Source organism: Mauremys reevesii, linkage group 2, assembly GCF_016161935.1.
Source record: "Mauremys reevesii isolate NIE-2019 linkage group 2, ASM1616193v1, whole genome shotgun sequence".
In the NCBI taxonomy this organism is placed as follows: Eukaryota; Metazoa; Chordata; order Testudines; family Geoemydidae; genus Mauremys; species Mauremys reevesii.
Genome location: NC_052624.1, coordinates 4,906,678 through 4,922,695, shown reverse-complemented (window position 1 = coordinate 4,922,695; position 16,018 = coordinate 4,906,678). Strand labels below are relative to the sequence as shown.

Sequence of the window (16,018 nt, the reverse complement as noted above, 5' to 3'; positions counted from 1 at the left end):
CAACAGGTTCTTGTAGCACCTGCATCTCCAATGGCCCGTGCGATCATTAACTAACGAACCCACTCACACAACAGAGACTGGTAAGCATGATCTCGGTTTTTAAAGACAGGAAAATAGGCGCCGTGAGATGATGGGGCCTATTCCTAGCCCCACAGTGACTGAGTGGTGGAACTCCAGGCTCCCAGCCCTATGGTCTGTACACTAACCCACACTACCTCATTAGCTAGCAAAGGGGGTTTTGGCTCCAGGTGGAATGTTCCATGGTGGCTTCAGCAGGGGGACACGCCTTCAAAAATCTCACATGCTTCTCTAAACCCCTTACAAAGTTTTCTCTCCCATGATTGCCAGGCGAGTTTGGCCATCACTCAGCGCAGCTTTATGATTCTGACTCTTGGACCAACGGAGATGAAGCTCCTACCTTCTTCTCAGCCCTTCCAGCCAAATATTAATCTGCATAAAGCACGGTTATTCTCTCTGTCAGTACAGAAATGACTTCACACAAAGGTCTGAGTTTCCAGTGCATCCCGGCCAGGCTGCTTTGGGCCAGTTGGGAACCTTCTCTCTTGCGGGGGGGGGGGGGGGGAAGGAGCCCCACAAACTTTGCTGCACGTCAACAAACCTCAAAGGGTTTGGCTGCGTTTTGTTTATCTTTAGCCAAGGCCAGAATTATTTCCAGCTGCATAAATACCCCCGTTTAAGTGCTCCTGGGCTCTGCTCCTGGGAAATCGCTGTTTAGAGTTAGGATTCCAAGAAGTCAGCATCAATCCCATTGAAACATGTTGCACCATCCCGAAGCCTAGCTCGGAGAGGTTTGTTTTTGAAAGGGATGCGTCTTGCCAAGTTTGATGCAGTGAGTTCAGTGACTCTGACCCATTAGCCTTGCTGTCTTTAACGCTGGGAATGAAGTGCTGCGTCGGCGTATTCCCCCCACCGGAGTCAGTGAAGCGGCAGCGGCCATGGCGGTGCTGCTATTCCTGGTGTCCCTGCTGGCCCCTCTCGGGGTGTCCGTTACCGCCAGTCCCCTTTTGGAGGCTCAGCTGCTGTCCCCCCGAGATGTGGCTCGTTCTGCGGTCGAGGCCTATAATCAAGAAACTGGAACGCAGGCAGTGTTCAGGCTGTTTAAGCTGAAAAGCTTCCACAAAACAGTAAGAACGCATTGGTTTTGGGTTCTCCTTTTCCCCGTAGACATTAGCCCATAGTGGGGAGAGATGGGGGCAGGGGGCTTTAAAGTGTATGTATAATAGCGGGAAGAACTCCAGGAACTGAACTGAGGCAGGAATGTAAGTGCTGAAGGTACAATGAGGAGTGCGATATAGGCAAGCCTATAAATCAAATCCTATATAAAGGCAGATTTCCTGCTGAATTCTCCCCAAAGCTTGTCTACATGGGGGCTGAACTGGTTTAGCGGAAGGTGTGAATTTCAGCCCGGATGGGGGGCACTTCTTTCAGTGTAGCTTTAAGTAGACCGGAAAGGGATTTAATCTAAATGGAAATAAGCCACCTTGAAATGGCAATGTCTCCATGTGGGTTTGCACCACGTTCACCGAATTGGTTTCAAAATTCCCTTTAAACTGGTGCAACTTTCCCGTGGAGACTTAGTGACTCCTCTTCTCCTAGGGAACTAGGCTGCCCTCCTTCTCTAGCAAAGCGCTGGACAAACCACTTCAGTGTGGCCCTGCTGGGAAGAGGGGCTGGGCAGAGGCTTCTCAGGGCTCTGCATTCACTCTCTCCTGGACTCCAGATCAAGGGGGCTGCAAATCCCCAAGGGGGCTGGAGGCCGGTGGGTCGAATGAGCCATGGGAACCACGCAAGTTGGCTGCTTCTGAGCAGCCTCCTGGTGTTCAGAAAGGATTTTGTTTGTTTGTTTTTAATGGGGGACCTAGAGAACTCCAGAGATTCTGGAGCCACTGAAGTGGGGTGCACTTAGGGTGACCAGATAGCAAGCATGAAAAATCAGGACAGGGAGTGGGGGGTAATAGGAGCCTATATATTAAAGAAAAAGCCCCAAATAGTGGGACTGTCCCTATAAAATCGGGACATCTGGTCACCCTAGGCGCGCTTGATTCTTGGAATGTCTTTTTTGGTGCATCGAGGCAGGGTGGGGATCAAAACCAGCAGGCAGAGACCTCCCCCCTCCAAACACAAAGCACTGTTGTGAGCAGGCTAAACAGAGCGGTGGAAACAGCTGGTGGAGTCCGGAGGGAGGCTGCTCAGATCTGGGTGGGGGAGAGGCCAGCAGCAGGCAAGGCACCAACAGGCACCAGAAAAGAAGGGACACGGTATGTGGGAGCCAGTGGTGGGGAAGGGAGCCGTAGCAAAAGGAAGAAAATGACAAATCCAAAACAGCCAGAGAGCACAGTAAGGCAAACACGGTGAAGTGTCAGAGAGCTCAGGGCCTATAAGCCAGAAGGGACAGGAGGGAAAATAGCCAACACATTCCATCAGCGGCAGAGAAAGATTGCACAAGAGGATTGCTCAAGATCTGACTAAACCACTGCAGCACTTTTCCTCCAGATTCAGGGTTTACAGAGGATGGAAACTGACAAGGGGACAGAGAGCGGTGGGGGTTTATGTTCCAGAGCACTGTTTTTTTCCAATTCAGACTTCTGTTTATTTCACAAATGGAGGTTAGCTACAATGTGAGTTTAATTAAGATAATAGCTCATCTCCAGCAGATAACAGTAATTCACCGTGGAAGCCTGTGTCGTGGTTCCTGCTAAAATAACTCCTCCTGGTTTCCTTGTGATTCTTCCCCACTTAACTGATTTCTACTTGATCCCAACTAATTGAGATGAAACATAATTTGCCCTCTAGATTGCTGCTGCCTCGCCTTATCGCTTCAATTCAGAACACCCCTGCCCCCTACTGGTTGAAGTGCTCTCTTTACAAACGAGAGTTCTGAGAGTCAAGCTGGGGGCTTTCCTTCTTCCGTGTGACCTGTAACACAGATCCCGTAAGCCACCGTTTGGCCCTCTGTGCCACCCGCTCAAGCCCCAGGGGGTCCAAAAGGCTTGCCCAGATGTGGCCGAGTGGACCTTACGCATCCCGAGACCCCTCTGAGGAGGAGCAGACTGCCGCTCCCTCCCCCATTGGCTGTGTCAGGAGTAAGGAAGAGGTATTTCCGTCACAGCAGCCGTGACTCTGAAGGGGGGCGGGAGCTGTCGTTGTCACACAAACGCTCTTCAGCACAGAATTTTACTGTATGTCTGACTCCTGTACGTACCATTCCTATTTTACAAATGCATAACCCAAGGCCCTGGCGTGAAACAGCCTCAGTCACAGAACGAGTGAAGGGGCTGGGGCGGGATCCGGGAGTCCTGACTTCCAGGCCCTTGCTCTGCCTACCAGCCAATGCTGCCAGTGTAAACAGAGCTGCTTGGAAGTGCCAAACATTTGCTTAGGTTTTGCACCCGTTTCCTTTTGGGCCCGGTCAGCCCCTGCCGGCGTCCCTTTTTGCTGGTCGCGCCTAGCCACGGGCTGCTGCAGAACCGGCCTGGGAGAGGGGCCGGCAGAGCTGGGAATGAGAGGAGAAATGATAATGTGTGGGCAGGGGGATAGCCTCCTTCAGTAGTGAAATCTCTGTTACACCCTCTCTTGAATGTTGCTGTTTGACCAAGGGTTATTTTACCGGAGGAAACTCAAGTAAATCGACCCCCAGCCGCTGGAGGATGGGAGCAATTACACTCCCAGCTAGGGCCAGTCCCAGTTTTGGCAGGGCCCTATGTGAATCAGAATGAGCCAGGTGCCATCCGTTTCTTTCCCCATCTCTCCATCCCCACAACAATCCCCCTGCCCCAATGTGCCAGCTGCCTGCAAGTGCCCCTCCTGCTGCTGGCTGAAGTTCACCCCTGGGCAGAGACCTATGCACCATTTAAATCAGGGGTGGGCAAACTACAGGCTGCATCCGACCCCTCAGATGTTTTAATCTGGCCCTCGAGCTCCATGCGGCTCCTGGAAACAGCAGCATGCCCCCCCCGGCTCCTATGCGTAGGGGCAGCCAGGGAGCTCCACACTGCCCCCGCCCCAAGTGCTGCCCCCACAGCTCCCATTGGCCAGGAACCGCAGCCAATGGGAGATGAGGGGCAGTGCCTGCCACCTGGCCGTGCCTCTGCATAGGAGCTGGAGAGGGTACATGCTTCTGGGAGCTGCTTGAAGTAAGCACCACCTGGAGCATGCACCCTAAGCCTCCCCCTGTGCCCCAACCCCCTGTCCCTCTCCTGCCCTCTGAACCCCTTAGTCCCAGCCTGGAGCATCCTCCTGCACCCCAAGCCCTTCATCCCTGCCCCATCCCAAAGCCTGCACCCCCAGCTGGAGCCCGCACCCCCCCCCAACATCCTGCCCCAGTCTGGAGCCCCCTCCTGCACCCTGAACTCTTCATTTCTGGCCCCACTCCAGAGCCCTCACCCCCTCCCGCACCCCAACCCCAATTCCATGAGCATTCATGACCCGCCATACAATTTCCAGACCCAGATGTGGCCCTCGGGCCCCCTGATTTAAATCCTCAAAATAGGTTTGGGCAGGACCCAAGTGGCACAGATGCCGGTGCGGGCACTCAGCTCCCGGGTGAATTTCACCTTCGGTGGATGTCTTGCCGCTGCTCCCTAGCGTCTTCCACCAGTCTGTGTCGCTCTGTGGTGGCCTGGCCTGAGCCAGGTCCCAGCACACACCACAGGACACCAAGAGGTGCTGGGGGACGAAGGACAGCGAGCAGGGGCATGCAGAGGAGTTTGTGAGAGATTCCTTTTGGGCAGGCACGTTCTGATCCCCCACCAAGACCTGGGCTCGAAGGCGCTCGCTCTCCCCCCGCCCCCGCCCATGGCTGGAGAGTTCTGTGCCCTTGATGATTATTGGAGGGGGAGCGTGTGCCCTTGCTTCCTCCCCACTCCCCCCCGCCCCCCAGTGCATGCCCCTGGCAGTGAGGGAATTCCATCCGTCTTGACCCACTGTGACAGGAGTCAGGCAGGGCAACAGATGGGAAAGCAGGGATGGCTGGTGAACAAGGGGAGTCTCTATGCTACCACCTTGGCATAAGAGCACGAGCGTGCACCATTAGACACGCACCCAGGGATCAGTGCCTAATAGATGCCTGATTGCAAACAGGATACGCGCACAAGTAGCTATTGGTCTCCTTAAAGCCCCCTGTGGGGTTGCCATGCTCCTCGAAAAGCAAACGGCTTCCTTGACATGAGCAGGTGTAGCGGATGCCTGGGGAGCCCTGGCTCGTGCACGAGGCATCACTTTGTGACGCCATTAAAAGATTTGTCCTTGTGCCTGTAGCAATTTGACTGGGGCACGCACTTCAGCATCAACTTCACCATCAAGGAGACGAACTGCCGGAAAAACGCGGCTGGCTACCGCCTTGAGGACTGCAGATATCGGCCAAACGGGGTAGGTGTGAAACACAGCTGCCAACTTTCACGCGGTAAATAAGCCCCCCGACTTTCACCATACGCCAAAACTCAAGTTAATCCCATTTCAAAACAAGCTAGTCCCCGAGAACCCCAATACTCCATGCGACTAGATCCCCCCGGCATGCAGTCTGGGACTGTGGTGGGCCCGCTGTGCACCCCTGACTATCCCCCCACCCCCCGCTTGCCCCTTGCCCCTGCTTCCCAGGAGCCGGGGGAAAACAAAAAAAGCGACAAGCCAAAAACTAGCCAACCAGCAACTCCCAAGCCAATTAAGCCAAAACCAAGCCCAATTTGTGCGTTTTTCTGCCAGGTTTGGCATGTCTGTTGAAACTCCCCTTTCTCGCTAGGAGCTTTGCACCACTTGGACATAGTAGCTGCCAGCCTGGCTCAGACCCCTGGTCTGTCTAGTCCTGTCTCCTGCCTCCAGCAGTGGCATGTGCCAGCTGATTCAGAGAAAGGTGCACAAAGCCCCCCAGTGGAAGTGTCCTCCTGACCCCCAGCAGAAATTGGCTTGAGCCCTGACGCATGAGGGTTCATATTCCTTCCAAAACTCATGTTTGTTTTTAATACTGTCTCTCTGGATATCCTCATTACCCATATAAATGTCTGATCCTTTTTTGAATCCTGCTAAGCTCTTGGCCTCAGGGATGTCTTGTGGCAGTGAGTTCCACAGGCTCTTGTGTGAGGGTAAAAAAATGCATTTCCTTGTGCTGCCTTTTAAGTGTCATTGAATGTGCCCTTGCTTTTCTGTCATGGGGCTGGGAGAAAAAAGTTCCCGATCGCCCCTCTGTACCATTCATTGTGTTCCAGTTTTCCCAGTTCTAGTTGGGGCGCCCTTGCTCATCTGAGCTAGACGTTTACACACAAGTTATCATTGTGGCTGTTGCTATAACTCAGAAGCCTCTGAAGGTGAAAGGAGGGTTAAGTGCAGCCTCAGCCATGGAGTTTCACACCAATCTGCCACTCCTGCTGACCTGGCATTACATCACGCCTAGAGTTTTGCTAAACTCCTACAGATGAAATCGGGGCAGATCATCGAGTTTCAGGTTTCACTGGGCACAGATCTGTTCTAGTTGTCTGCACGCTGTCCAGCGCACCTGGGTCACATGACAGGGGAATCGGGGACAATCAGTGGGTTTGTTGGATGGGAACTTCGGCAGGTTCAGCTGCATTTGATCAAATCAGAAGTTCAGAGGGAAAATCTGGGCACGGCCCCCTGCAAACCAAACCTGCCCATGCTTCACATGGCTCCGGTCATGGTGAGATGTTCGTGCCTCACCACGTCCATCTTGCCACATCCTGATGCACCTCCCCATTTTAGGAGGCCGGGGAGGTGTTTGCATGCCAGTGACTGCAGCTGTTGTATGTAAAACAGCCCTGTAAAGCGTTCTGCATGGCCAGGTGCCATCTTCATGTCTTGTTAAAACAACCTCAGAGAGGAAGTGTGTGGGTCTAGTACTGCCACACGATGGTGGGCCCAGGGCTTTGACCCAAGCGGATTGATGTGGCATGGGAACACATCACTAGGAGGGTGGTGAAGCACTGGAATGGGTTACCTAGGGAGGTGATGGAATCTCCTTCCTTAGAGGTTTTTAAGGCCCGGCTTGACAAAGCCCTGGTTGGTCCTGCTTTGAGCAGGGGGTTGGACTAGATGATCTCCTGAGGTCTCTTCCAACCCTAATCTTCAATGATTCGCCCTCCCGGGCCTGTGTTTTTATTTGCACGCACAAGAGGGTCTCCTCCCCAGACTTTCTAGTCCTGCTGTTATTTTAGTAAGCAAGTGAATGTAGGGCTGGTGAGTTTCTTTGTACTATGGTGCAGTCTAGAGGCCCCAACCGAGATCAGGGCCCCAGTGTGCTAGGTGCTGTACATAAAGTAAGTCTCTGCCCCCAAGAGCTTGCAATGTAAGAAGCTAAGACAGAGAAAAGATAGCAGGGCAAATAGACAGAGAGAGGTCGTGACTGGCCCATGGTCACCCAGCCCAGCTGTGGCAGAAGAGAAGCCAGTTCTCTGCACATAGCGCCAACGAAGGAAGGAGGAAATTGGTGTCCAGCCCTCTTCAACCATTGGCTTGTGTCTGCAAGGTTGCCAGGGGTAGGTTGCCACGGTAGGTTGCCAGGGGTAGGTGTTGTGGTTTTTTCTTTTTTTCCCCCCTTTTTGTGGTCATCTCTAGGGAACACGGCTGAATCCACTGGTGCTGCAGAACCTTTCCTTTGGGCATGTGTAGTTTGCATCCTCAATGGACAGTGGTGCTGAGCTGGGAGTGTATTCACTGTCAAAGCCTCCTGCCCTTTATCTTTGAGCTGTGGACTGTTTAGGATCCTGTATATCCTGGGGTAGTTAATAGGCCAAATCCCAACCACCAGATGCTTTTGAACAGACTCCAAAATCATTATTGTTGTTTTCTTCTCTGGAGTCTGGACTTTGACCGTACCTTGACCAAGGAATTTGGACCGTGACAAAAAATAATTGACTACCCCTGCTATACTCCAACCTGACTCAGAACAACAGCCACCAGGGATTGTGTGGCATTGCCAGAGAATTACACCTGCCACAGAATTTAAAACGAGTGACGTGTTTAAGCCAGATGTTCCAGCCTCTCTAGTGGCCTCAAGAAGACGTTGCTTTGCAAAGGATCTATTGTCCCAAGCTACAAGGCATTCAAATCGCCAGTCACTGCAAGGAGTAAAATGATTTGAACCATCTTAAATGTTGTTGCAAAGAAATTAACAATTCAGGCAAGAAAACTCCATCTCCAGCAGTGTGAGGTAGAACTAGGGTGACCAGATAGCAAGTGTGAAAAATCGGGACGGGGGTGTGGGTGTGGGTAATTGGCGACTATATAAGAAAAAGACCCAAGTATCAGGAGTGTCCCTATAAAATTGGGACATCTGGTCACCCTAGGTAGAACAGGACTCCAAAACCGTAGTTCCCATTTTAATAAACAAAAAACCAGCATTGTCCCATTTGTGGTCAGATAATTTACATTCCTTAGATAATAAAACCAACTGCACAACAACCTTGGAAAATCAGCTTCTGAACAGGGGCTGAATTCCAAGGTGTTCGCTCTGTGAAATGGCTGCTTCAGCTGAGGTAGAAATGGTCGCTATTGATCACGGTGAATATGGCGAAATAGTGGAAGGTAGAGCTTAGAACTGTTTCAGGGGAATAGTGGAGTGGTAAGGCTGCTAGAGCCGAAGTTGAGGACAGCAGAATTGGGTAACATTTTTCTAAAGGAACTTTATTCACACAAATTTGGGTCGAGTGAAACACTTTGTGATTTTGTGTCGAACTCACCAAATGGAGTCAGTCACGGAAAATTTTTTTTTTTTAAAAAGTCAAAACATTTTGTATTTATGATCCTAAACAACCTTTTGGTTTGAATTTTACTTCGTTTTTATTAAACCGGGTTAAAAACTGAAACAAAACGCTTCATTTGACCTGATGCACAATTTTTCTGATTCTTTTATTTCACCAAAAAAATTTTTTTTAAATTTGCTTTGGGACAACTCAGGAAAAAAATGGATTCAGCCGCTGAACTGACAAATCAGTGATTTGCACAACTCTAGAGATGAGCTCACTGTTTAACAGCCAGTGTTTCTAGTTCAGACATAATTCTTTACTTAAATTGTGAGGCCTGCTCTTTGGGGCAGGAACTGTCCTTTGCGATATGTCTGTCCAGCTCTTGGCACAATGGGGCCCTGACCTCAGTTAGGGTGTTCTGTATTAGTGTTATTTAGTATGTATTCACCATGATTATTACTGTCACTGGAGGCTTCCTCTGAGTTGAAAACAATTGCAAAACTGCACTTCCATGAAGCTTTGAAACGGGGCTCCTCAGATACCCTAATTGAAGTACTTCTCCCTTGCACTCTCCCCAGATAACAAGGGATTGTTCTGCCGACGTGTCAGTTCTTGACTTCGTACAAGAGGCACCTTTGACATCTGTGAAATGCACCCAGCAGGTGAGCTGTTACCTTTCTAGGTAGGCGCGCTCCATTGGGGTCATGGAGCCAGGTACAATCTGCCCCCATGGTAATGAAGTTACGGTGGTTTGTGTTGTCCCTTGACTGTCCTTAGAGGAAACTGATACAGAACCAACACGGGTCAATGAGGGAATCAGTCCATGTTTTCCTTGGCTGGCTATTGGTCATCTCATCCTTGGACAAACCCACATGGAAACTCTTCTTTAAACATATGGGGCCACCAGAAGGAGAAGGCCATGGCAGTCCCCATGGTTACGCATGGTGCTGCTAGGTCTAAGGCCTTCAGTGTGGGCCCAGGTAGAGATGTGTAGCTGCATTGTGGGCCCACCAGGTGTCTGGATATTAGTCGCTCCCAAGACAGGTACCCATATTCTGCTCTCAATCTGCAGCTCCTGTGGGCATCAGTGGAAGTGGCTCACAAACTCTGATGGCAGCACATGTCCTTCTGGAACTGGGTTTTCCTTTCTATGGTGCGAGAAGGGAGGGAAATGCAGGAATGAGTCACCATAGACTCCTCCGTCCTTCACTCTGGCCATGGCTGGAGGGGGTAGAATTGGGGTTAAGATGAATGACCCTGTCCAGTTTTCAGAGAGGTGGCTGCAGCCCCAGAGGTGAGGCCAGGGATAGAATTAATTTCAGTCCAGGACCCATTCAGGATTGAGCAAGGGCATGGGAAATTATTTGCCATTCATTCCAGCAGGAGGCAATCATGAGCTAACTGGGTAGATGGATGGTTTGGTTGAAGACTATGAAATAGAAACTGGACCTTGGTGGGGAATATTGACCCTTCTGATCCCTTTGAATTCCAGCAGGCGAAAAAACCCAGCAAGAAACCAAAACCCAAAGCCCAGACCGGCCCTAAAGTGACTGTAGAGTACTTCCCGTCGTCTTTCTCTACCGCGGCCCTGACAAAACCAGAAGACTAAAGCACAGCCTGCCTGACGTCGAATTAGCGTGCTGCCATCGTCTTCAAACGGCCTGTTTGCTTTCCTGCCACGCCACCATCTCAGCCGACAGATAATTTGAGAGCTTTTGGGTCCATGTTATTCTTGGCTAGTCTCTGTCACTGGTTTTCCTTGCTTTGCTTTGGGATGGCTGAGAGGCAGTCGTGAAAAAGCCCTTGCAAAATGAGGGAAGCCTTTTCGGTTTGATATTCTCTGCTAAGCTGCAACAAGGACTGAAGTGTGTGGCCGAGTTGTCCCTCGCTTGCAGACCTCACACACGTTGTATCCATCCCCTCCGGCTCCCTGCTAGGTTCCCTTCCAGAGACGGCCGTTCTCACAGGGCCTCCTCTGCTTGAGTTGCCAAAGATTTAGGCATTTTGGTGCCTTCATTTTCAGGTGCCAAATCTGAGATCCTTTAATGGGGCCTGATTTTCTGCAGGCGCTGAGCAGCTGCCCTCTGGAAGCCAGGCCTGTTTTAATTGCTCGACACTTTTGAAAATCTTGGCCTTAATTGAATTCTGAGCCTGTGACTAAAGGGGTGACACGTGAGATTGCTGGGAAGAGATGGAGTGTCATGTGAGGTGCACCAGTCCTACCAAAGGCTCCAGTCACAAGGTAGGGATCCCGGTGACGGTTACTCCCACGGTTACTGGCCAGCTCTCGCAGTCTTATTGCAAGTGTCATGACAGCTGGTGCTTTTCTTACAGACCCAGCTCCTGGAGTCATGTGATGATGTGAGAATCGGGGCTTTTCATTTTAAATCTATAAAAGCAGATTTCTAGCCCTTGTGGGTGGGAGAAAAAAGCTTGAAATCGTGGTGCCCTGAGGCTCAGAAATCAAAAGTCTAATAAAAGAACTGCAAGGACAGTAGCTTTAAAACCTTGTGATTTGCCAAGTCCATTTCATGATTGTCAGGACCCTTGACCTATGGTTTTGGAACGCTTGGGGCTGGCAATAGGGAGTCAAGGATTTCCTCGGGTACCACTCCTTGATGATAAGCAGAGGGGAAACGCAAGGCAGAATCTTGCAGGGCCAGAGGCTCTGCAGGGAAGGGCCGTGCTGCATGGAGCTGTCCTGATGGGAAGGCTGAGGGGAATAGGCAGAGCCAGAAATACTTGTGTGAGGAGCTGAGCAGAACTTCATTCCAATAAGACTGAAACCACCTGCTGTGGTTTCTCCTGCTGCCCCAGTAACTCCCCATGGCCGGGCCGCCTTCTCTGACAGCCCTTTCCAGCTTTGCTTTGCCCCGAGGCTCCTTTGGACTGGGCTTCTCTGGCTGTCCAACAGCTTAATCCGTCAAGGGGAAAAGGCTTCCAGTCAGGTTGAAGGGCTCAATCTCCCTCCTCCTCTGCCCCACACCCTTGCTGCTACTCCGGCATATGCTACTGGCTACATACGGTCCCAGGTCCACTTCTCTGGCCTCGCACCTGCTGGAGTGGGGCTGCTGGTCCATGCGGAGCTATAGCAAACAGTGCCACCCAGTGCTCTAGTTTGGAACTGCCCTCCCCTTGTAACACTTGCCTTTGTCAGCAAAACACTCAATGTAACACTATTTTTAAGCCTGCTTCTGCGCAATCTCACAATCCTCTCTAGAAATAAGCACCAATTCTTATTTAATCAATTGCATTCCTTGATCATAGCATATAATCAGCCCCGAGTTTCCCCCCAGAGAATGTAATCGCTGCCGATATTGAAGATCCAGGGCAAAATTTTCAGAAGCGTCCCAGTCCCATTTTCAAGTGACTTAGGAGTCTAAGACTTGGTGTCAGTCACTGAGACTTGGGCTCCTAAGTGGCTTAGGCGCTGTTGAAAATTTGCCCCCGTCTGTGTCTTGTTTGATTTAATGTATCGCAAAAAGCATTCCCAGTGTTTGTGTTGGGGGCAGCTTTGTGTTGTAATAAAGATATCGGCTACGTTGTGTGTGTGGTCAGCTGTGAGCTGTAATAGCCTGGTGACTTGCACCCTCACCAACACCCCTTTGGTTACGCTCGTGTGTGCTCACCAACGCCCCTTTGGTTACGCTCGTGTGTGCTCACCAACGCACCTTTGGTTACGCTCGTGTGTGCTCACCAACGCACCTTGTCTTTTCCCTTTCAAAGAGGATGGGCCTCCTTTTTCTTTGCTGCAGTGCGTGCACCGGTCTAATCAGCAACTCCATTGCCCTTAGCTTAGCAGGAGTGCTCCTAGCCGCTAGCAACCTCGGTGAGGGTGAGGAATGGAGACCGATCCTGTCTAGTGTTTTTCATTTGCTAATACGGACAGGTGCCTTCCTTAGGTTCAAATCCTCACCTGGGTGTGTCATCTATCCCTCCCCAGCACAGACGGGACAGCCACAGCTCGGTGCTGGGATGTAAAGAGACAACGGCAAATACATTACAAATTAAAATGCCACCGTCCTTTATTGTAACACGCATAACGAACCACGTGGTACGATGAGATTGCCTCCAGTGGCATATAGCCGATCTGCGACTGAAAAGAGTAGCAAATATCAGGGCCGGCTCCAGGTTTTTTGCAGTCTCAAGCAAAAAAAAAAAAGGGGGGGGGGTGCCGCCACTGAAACGCCCCCCCGGAGTGCCGCCCCTTGAAAAGTGCCGCCCCAAGCACATGCTTGGAACGCTGGTGCCTAGAGCCGGCACTGGCAAATATCTCCAATGGCCAGACACGGGACACTAGAGGGGGAGGCCTCTGGGTTACTCCAGAGAATTATTTCTCAGGTGGCTGGTGTGACACTGCAACCCATATTCTTCACAGCGATATTATGATGATAGGATTATGACATAATTATAATGCATTTTATGCAAGATAAGTCATGTGAGATGTCATTGAAAAAGTTATGATTTGCTGAATATAATTATCCTATTTGTATGCATGGATCATTTTTTACTATGGCACTAGTCTCTTCACGGCCGGTCCTGTGTTTTACTTGGTGTGTGAACAGGCCCAGTCCAATGAGACCTGGATCCTGAATGGGGCCTCTGGGAGTGACCTTACTAGTAATTAATGAGTGTTTAGATTGAAATCGAAAGCCCCAGGACTATGTCTTGTCCTCATCTGGAAAGTGCAATGTCCTCCTGTGTCAGTAACAGGGGATGGGATCCTGGGTAAGTTCACCCTGTCTGGTGTTCCTCAGAGAGGCTGACAGGGAGCCTTGCACTGCCCCAGCAATGTTCCTGGGAGGGTGATTCATTGCACAATGGCGAACCAGCCCGAATTCTTAGCATGCCTGACTGGAGGCATTGCCTTCCCAGTGCTGGTTGCTGCTGTTTCCAGCTCATCTGTACCTCCCCTGCTGGGATCCTCCCACCCAGGTCTCCACTGGGACACCTGCATCAGCCCTGCTCCCTGCATCTCACCACAGCTGGCATCATTCAGACAAGCCCCGATGCCAGGAAAGAGGCTGAGCCCACAGTGTCTGCTGCTGGCTCGGAGACCGGCTCAAACGTCAGTGAGCCAGTTTCGCTTGGAGCAGCACCGGGTGACCTGGGAGGTCCGCACAGCGTTTAGTTCCAGCATGTCGAACAGCTGAGTACCAATGAGCTCTGAAGCCCCCTGCTATGGAGGAAAGACAGACTAGACCAGTGCTGGTGGCTCTTGGAAGGCAGCACGGTCCAGGGGATAGAGCGCTGGACTAGTAGCCAGAGAAACTGGGGTCTGTTGCCGGCTCAGCTACTGATCTTCTCTTTGCCTCTGTTTCCCCTCCTGCCCTTTGTCTTCTGTAGACTGTAAGCTCTTCGGGGCAGGGACTCTTACTATGTGTCTGTACAGCACCTACCACCATGGGACACTGTTCTTGGTTGCAGGGCCGGCTCTAGCTTTTCTGCCGCCCCAGGCAGAAAAGAAGAGCGCCGCCCCCGCCGAGCGGCGCCGACCGCAGCCCGAGCCCCGCCCCGCGCAGCGCAGCGCCGCCCTAGCCCCCCCAGGGAGGCGGCCCGCAGCTGGCTACCGGATGGTCTGGAGGGTGTGGGGTGGCTGCTGCCCGCAGGAGAGCGGCGCGAACAAGCTGAGGAGCGGCCCCTCCTCTGCAGCTGGGGCAGGGCGCTACCAGCTCCGCCGGGGCTTACTGCGGAAGAGCGGCGGGAGCTGGTAGCGGCCCTGCCCCAGCTGCAGAGGAGGGGCCGCTTCTCGGAGTGCACCGGCGGGGACAAGCGGAGGAGTAGCGGCCCCTCCTCTGCACCCCGGACAGGGCTGCGCTACCGGCTCCCGCCTTTCCTCGGTAAGCAACCCCCTCCCCTCCCCTCCCCTCCCCTCCCCACCCCACCTCACCTCACCTCACCTCACCTCACCCCAGGCGGAGCTGGTAGCGCGGCCCTTCCCCGGCTGCAGAGGAGGGGCCGCTTCTTGGTGTGCACCCGCGGGGACAAGCCGAGGAGCGGCCTGTCCTCTGCAGCCGGGGAAGAGCTCCCGCCGCTCTTCCGGTAAGCGGGCACATACACGCCCGTCATTTCGCCGCCCCCTAAATTTCGCCGCCCTAGGCACCTGCTTGTTTAGCTGGTGCCTAGAGCCGCCCCTGCTTGGTTGGGGCCTCCCAGGGCCCCAGAGCAGAACAACATCGTGCTGCATCCAAAAGGCTTTACCCCAGCACTGCCATCACTGGGTGTTTTTCAGACCATCCCAGGAGCACTGAGCCAAGTACTCTGGATGCTGCGGACTCCAGACTCCAGCGAGGGCCTGTCTCCCCTCACTCCCATCCCATTCCGTATCTGTTATAAGAAACACGGCCACAAGGGGGCAGCCAAGCCCCGGGCTGGAATGAATCCTCTGTGGTGTCCATGAGAGATGGGGATTACGGATTATCATGCTGTGAAATCAATCCTGCTGGCCCGGGGTTCTCTTCCTTTCCCTGGGGGCAATGGGGGCTCTGCATTTCCATCTTCCAAGTGCTGGGTCCATGGTCCAGGCCGGTGTCCCTTCCATGTGGCCCGTTCATAGAATCTCAGGGTTGGAAGGGACCTCAGGAGGTATCTAGTCCCACCCCTGCTCAAAGCAGGACCAATCCCAACTAAATCATCCCAGCCAGGGCTTTGTCAAGCCTGACCTTAAAAACCTCTAAGGAAGGAGATTCCACCACCTCCCTAGGGAACCCATTCCAGTGCTTCACCACTCTCTGAGTGAAAAAGTTTTTCCTAATATCCAACCTAAACCTCCCCCACTGCAACTTGAGACCATTGCTCCCTGTTATGTCATCTGCCACCACTGAAAATAGTCTAGATCCATCCTCTTTGGAACCACCTTTCAGGTACTTAAAAGCAGCTATCAAATCCCCCCTCATTCTTCTCTTCTGCAGACTAAACAATCCCAGTTCCCTCAGCCCCTCCTCGTAAGTCATGTGCTCCAGCCCCCTAATCATTTTTGTTGCCCTCCGCTGGACTCTTTCCAATTTTTCCACATCCTTCTTGTAGTGTGGGGCCCCAGACTGGACACAGTACTCCAGATGAGGCCTCACCAATGCCCAATAGAGGGGAATGATCACGTCCCTCGATCTGCTAGCAATGCCCCTACTTATACAGTCTGTTCTCCAAAGCAGCATCAGGGGTTGGCCGTCCTTTGATGCGGAGCTGCCTAGAAGGCACAATGAGGGGCCGAGAGCCTGGATCACTTTCAGAGGGGCCTTCAGACAGGGATTAAACTCATCAGGGAGCTCCCCTTTGCTGCCCCCCCCAGCTCCCAATCCCCTTTG

General features: G+C 52.3%; 1 protein-coding gene across 2 annotated transcripts; it reads left to right on the top strand.

Moving 5' to 3' along the window:
• Positions 1-868: 868 nt before the first annotated feature.
• LOC120399452 (cathelicidin-2-like) lies at positions 869-12,267 on the top strand. 2 transcript variants are annotated; one of them, XM_039527698.1, is made up of 4 exons: positions 869-1,145; positions 5,278-5,388; positions 9,293-9,376; positions 10,210-12,267. In XM_039527698.1, exons 1-4 carry the CDS (start codon positions 957-959, stop codon positions 10,321-10,323), a joined length of 498 nt encoding a protein of 165 aa, XP_039383632.1. In that variant the 5' UTR covers positions 869-956; the 3' UTR covers positions 10,324-12,267. The 2 variants fall into 2 exon arrangements, with proteins under 2 accessions (XP_039383632.1, XP_039383631.1); XM_039527697.1 differs by having other exon boundaries at positions 878-1,145; positions 10,207-12,267.
• The last annotated feature ends 3,751 nt before the right edge of the window (positions 12,268-16,018 follow it).

What these genes read in the sequence shown, in the direction of transcription:
- LOC120399452 (XM_039527697.1), top strand. Translation starts at nt 957, where the DNA reads ATGGCGGTGCTGCTATTCCTGGTGTCCCTGCTGGCCCCTCTCGGGGTG. An exon ending in TGAAAAGCTTCCACAAAACA is followed by an intron (nt 1,146 to 5,277) that starts GTAAGAACGCAT and finishes TTGTGCCTGTAG; the next exon opens with CAATTTGACTGGGGCACGCA. An exon ending in GCAGATATCGGCCAAACGGG is followed by an intron (nt 5,389 to 9,292) that starts GTAGGTGTGAAA and finishes CACTCTCCCCAG; the next exon opens with ATAACAAGGGATTGTTCTGC.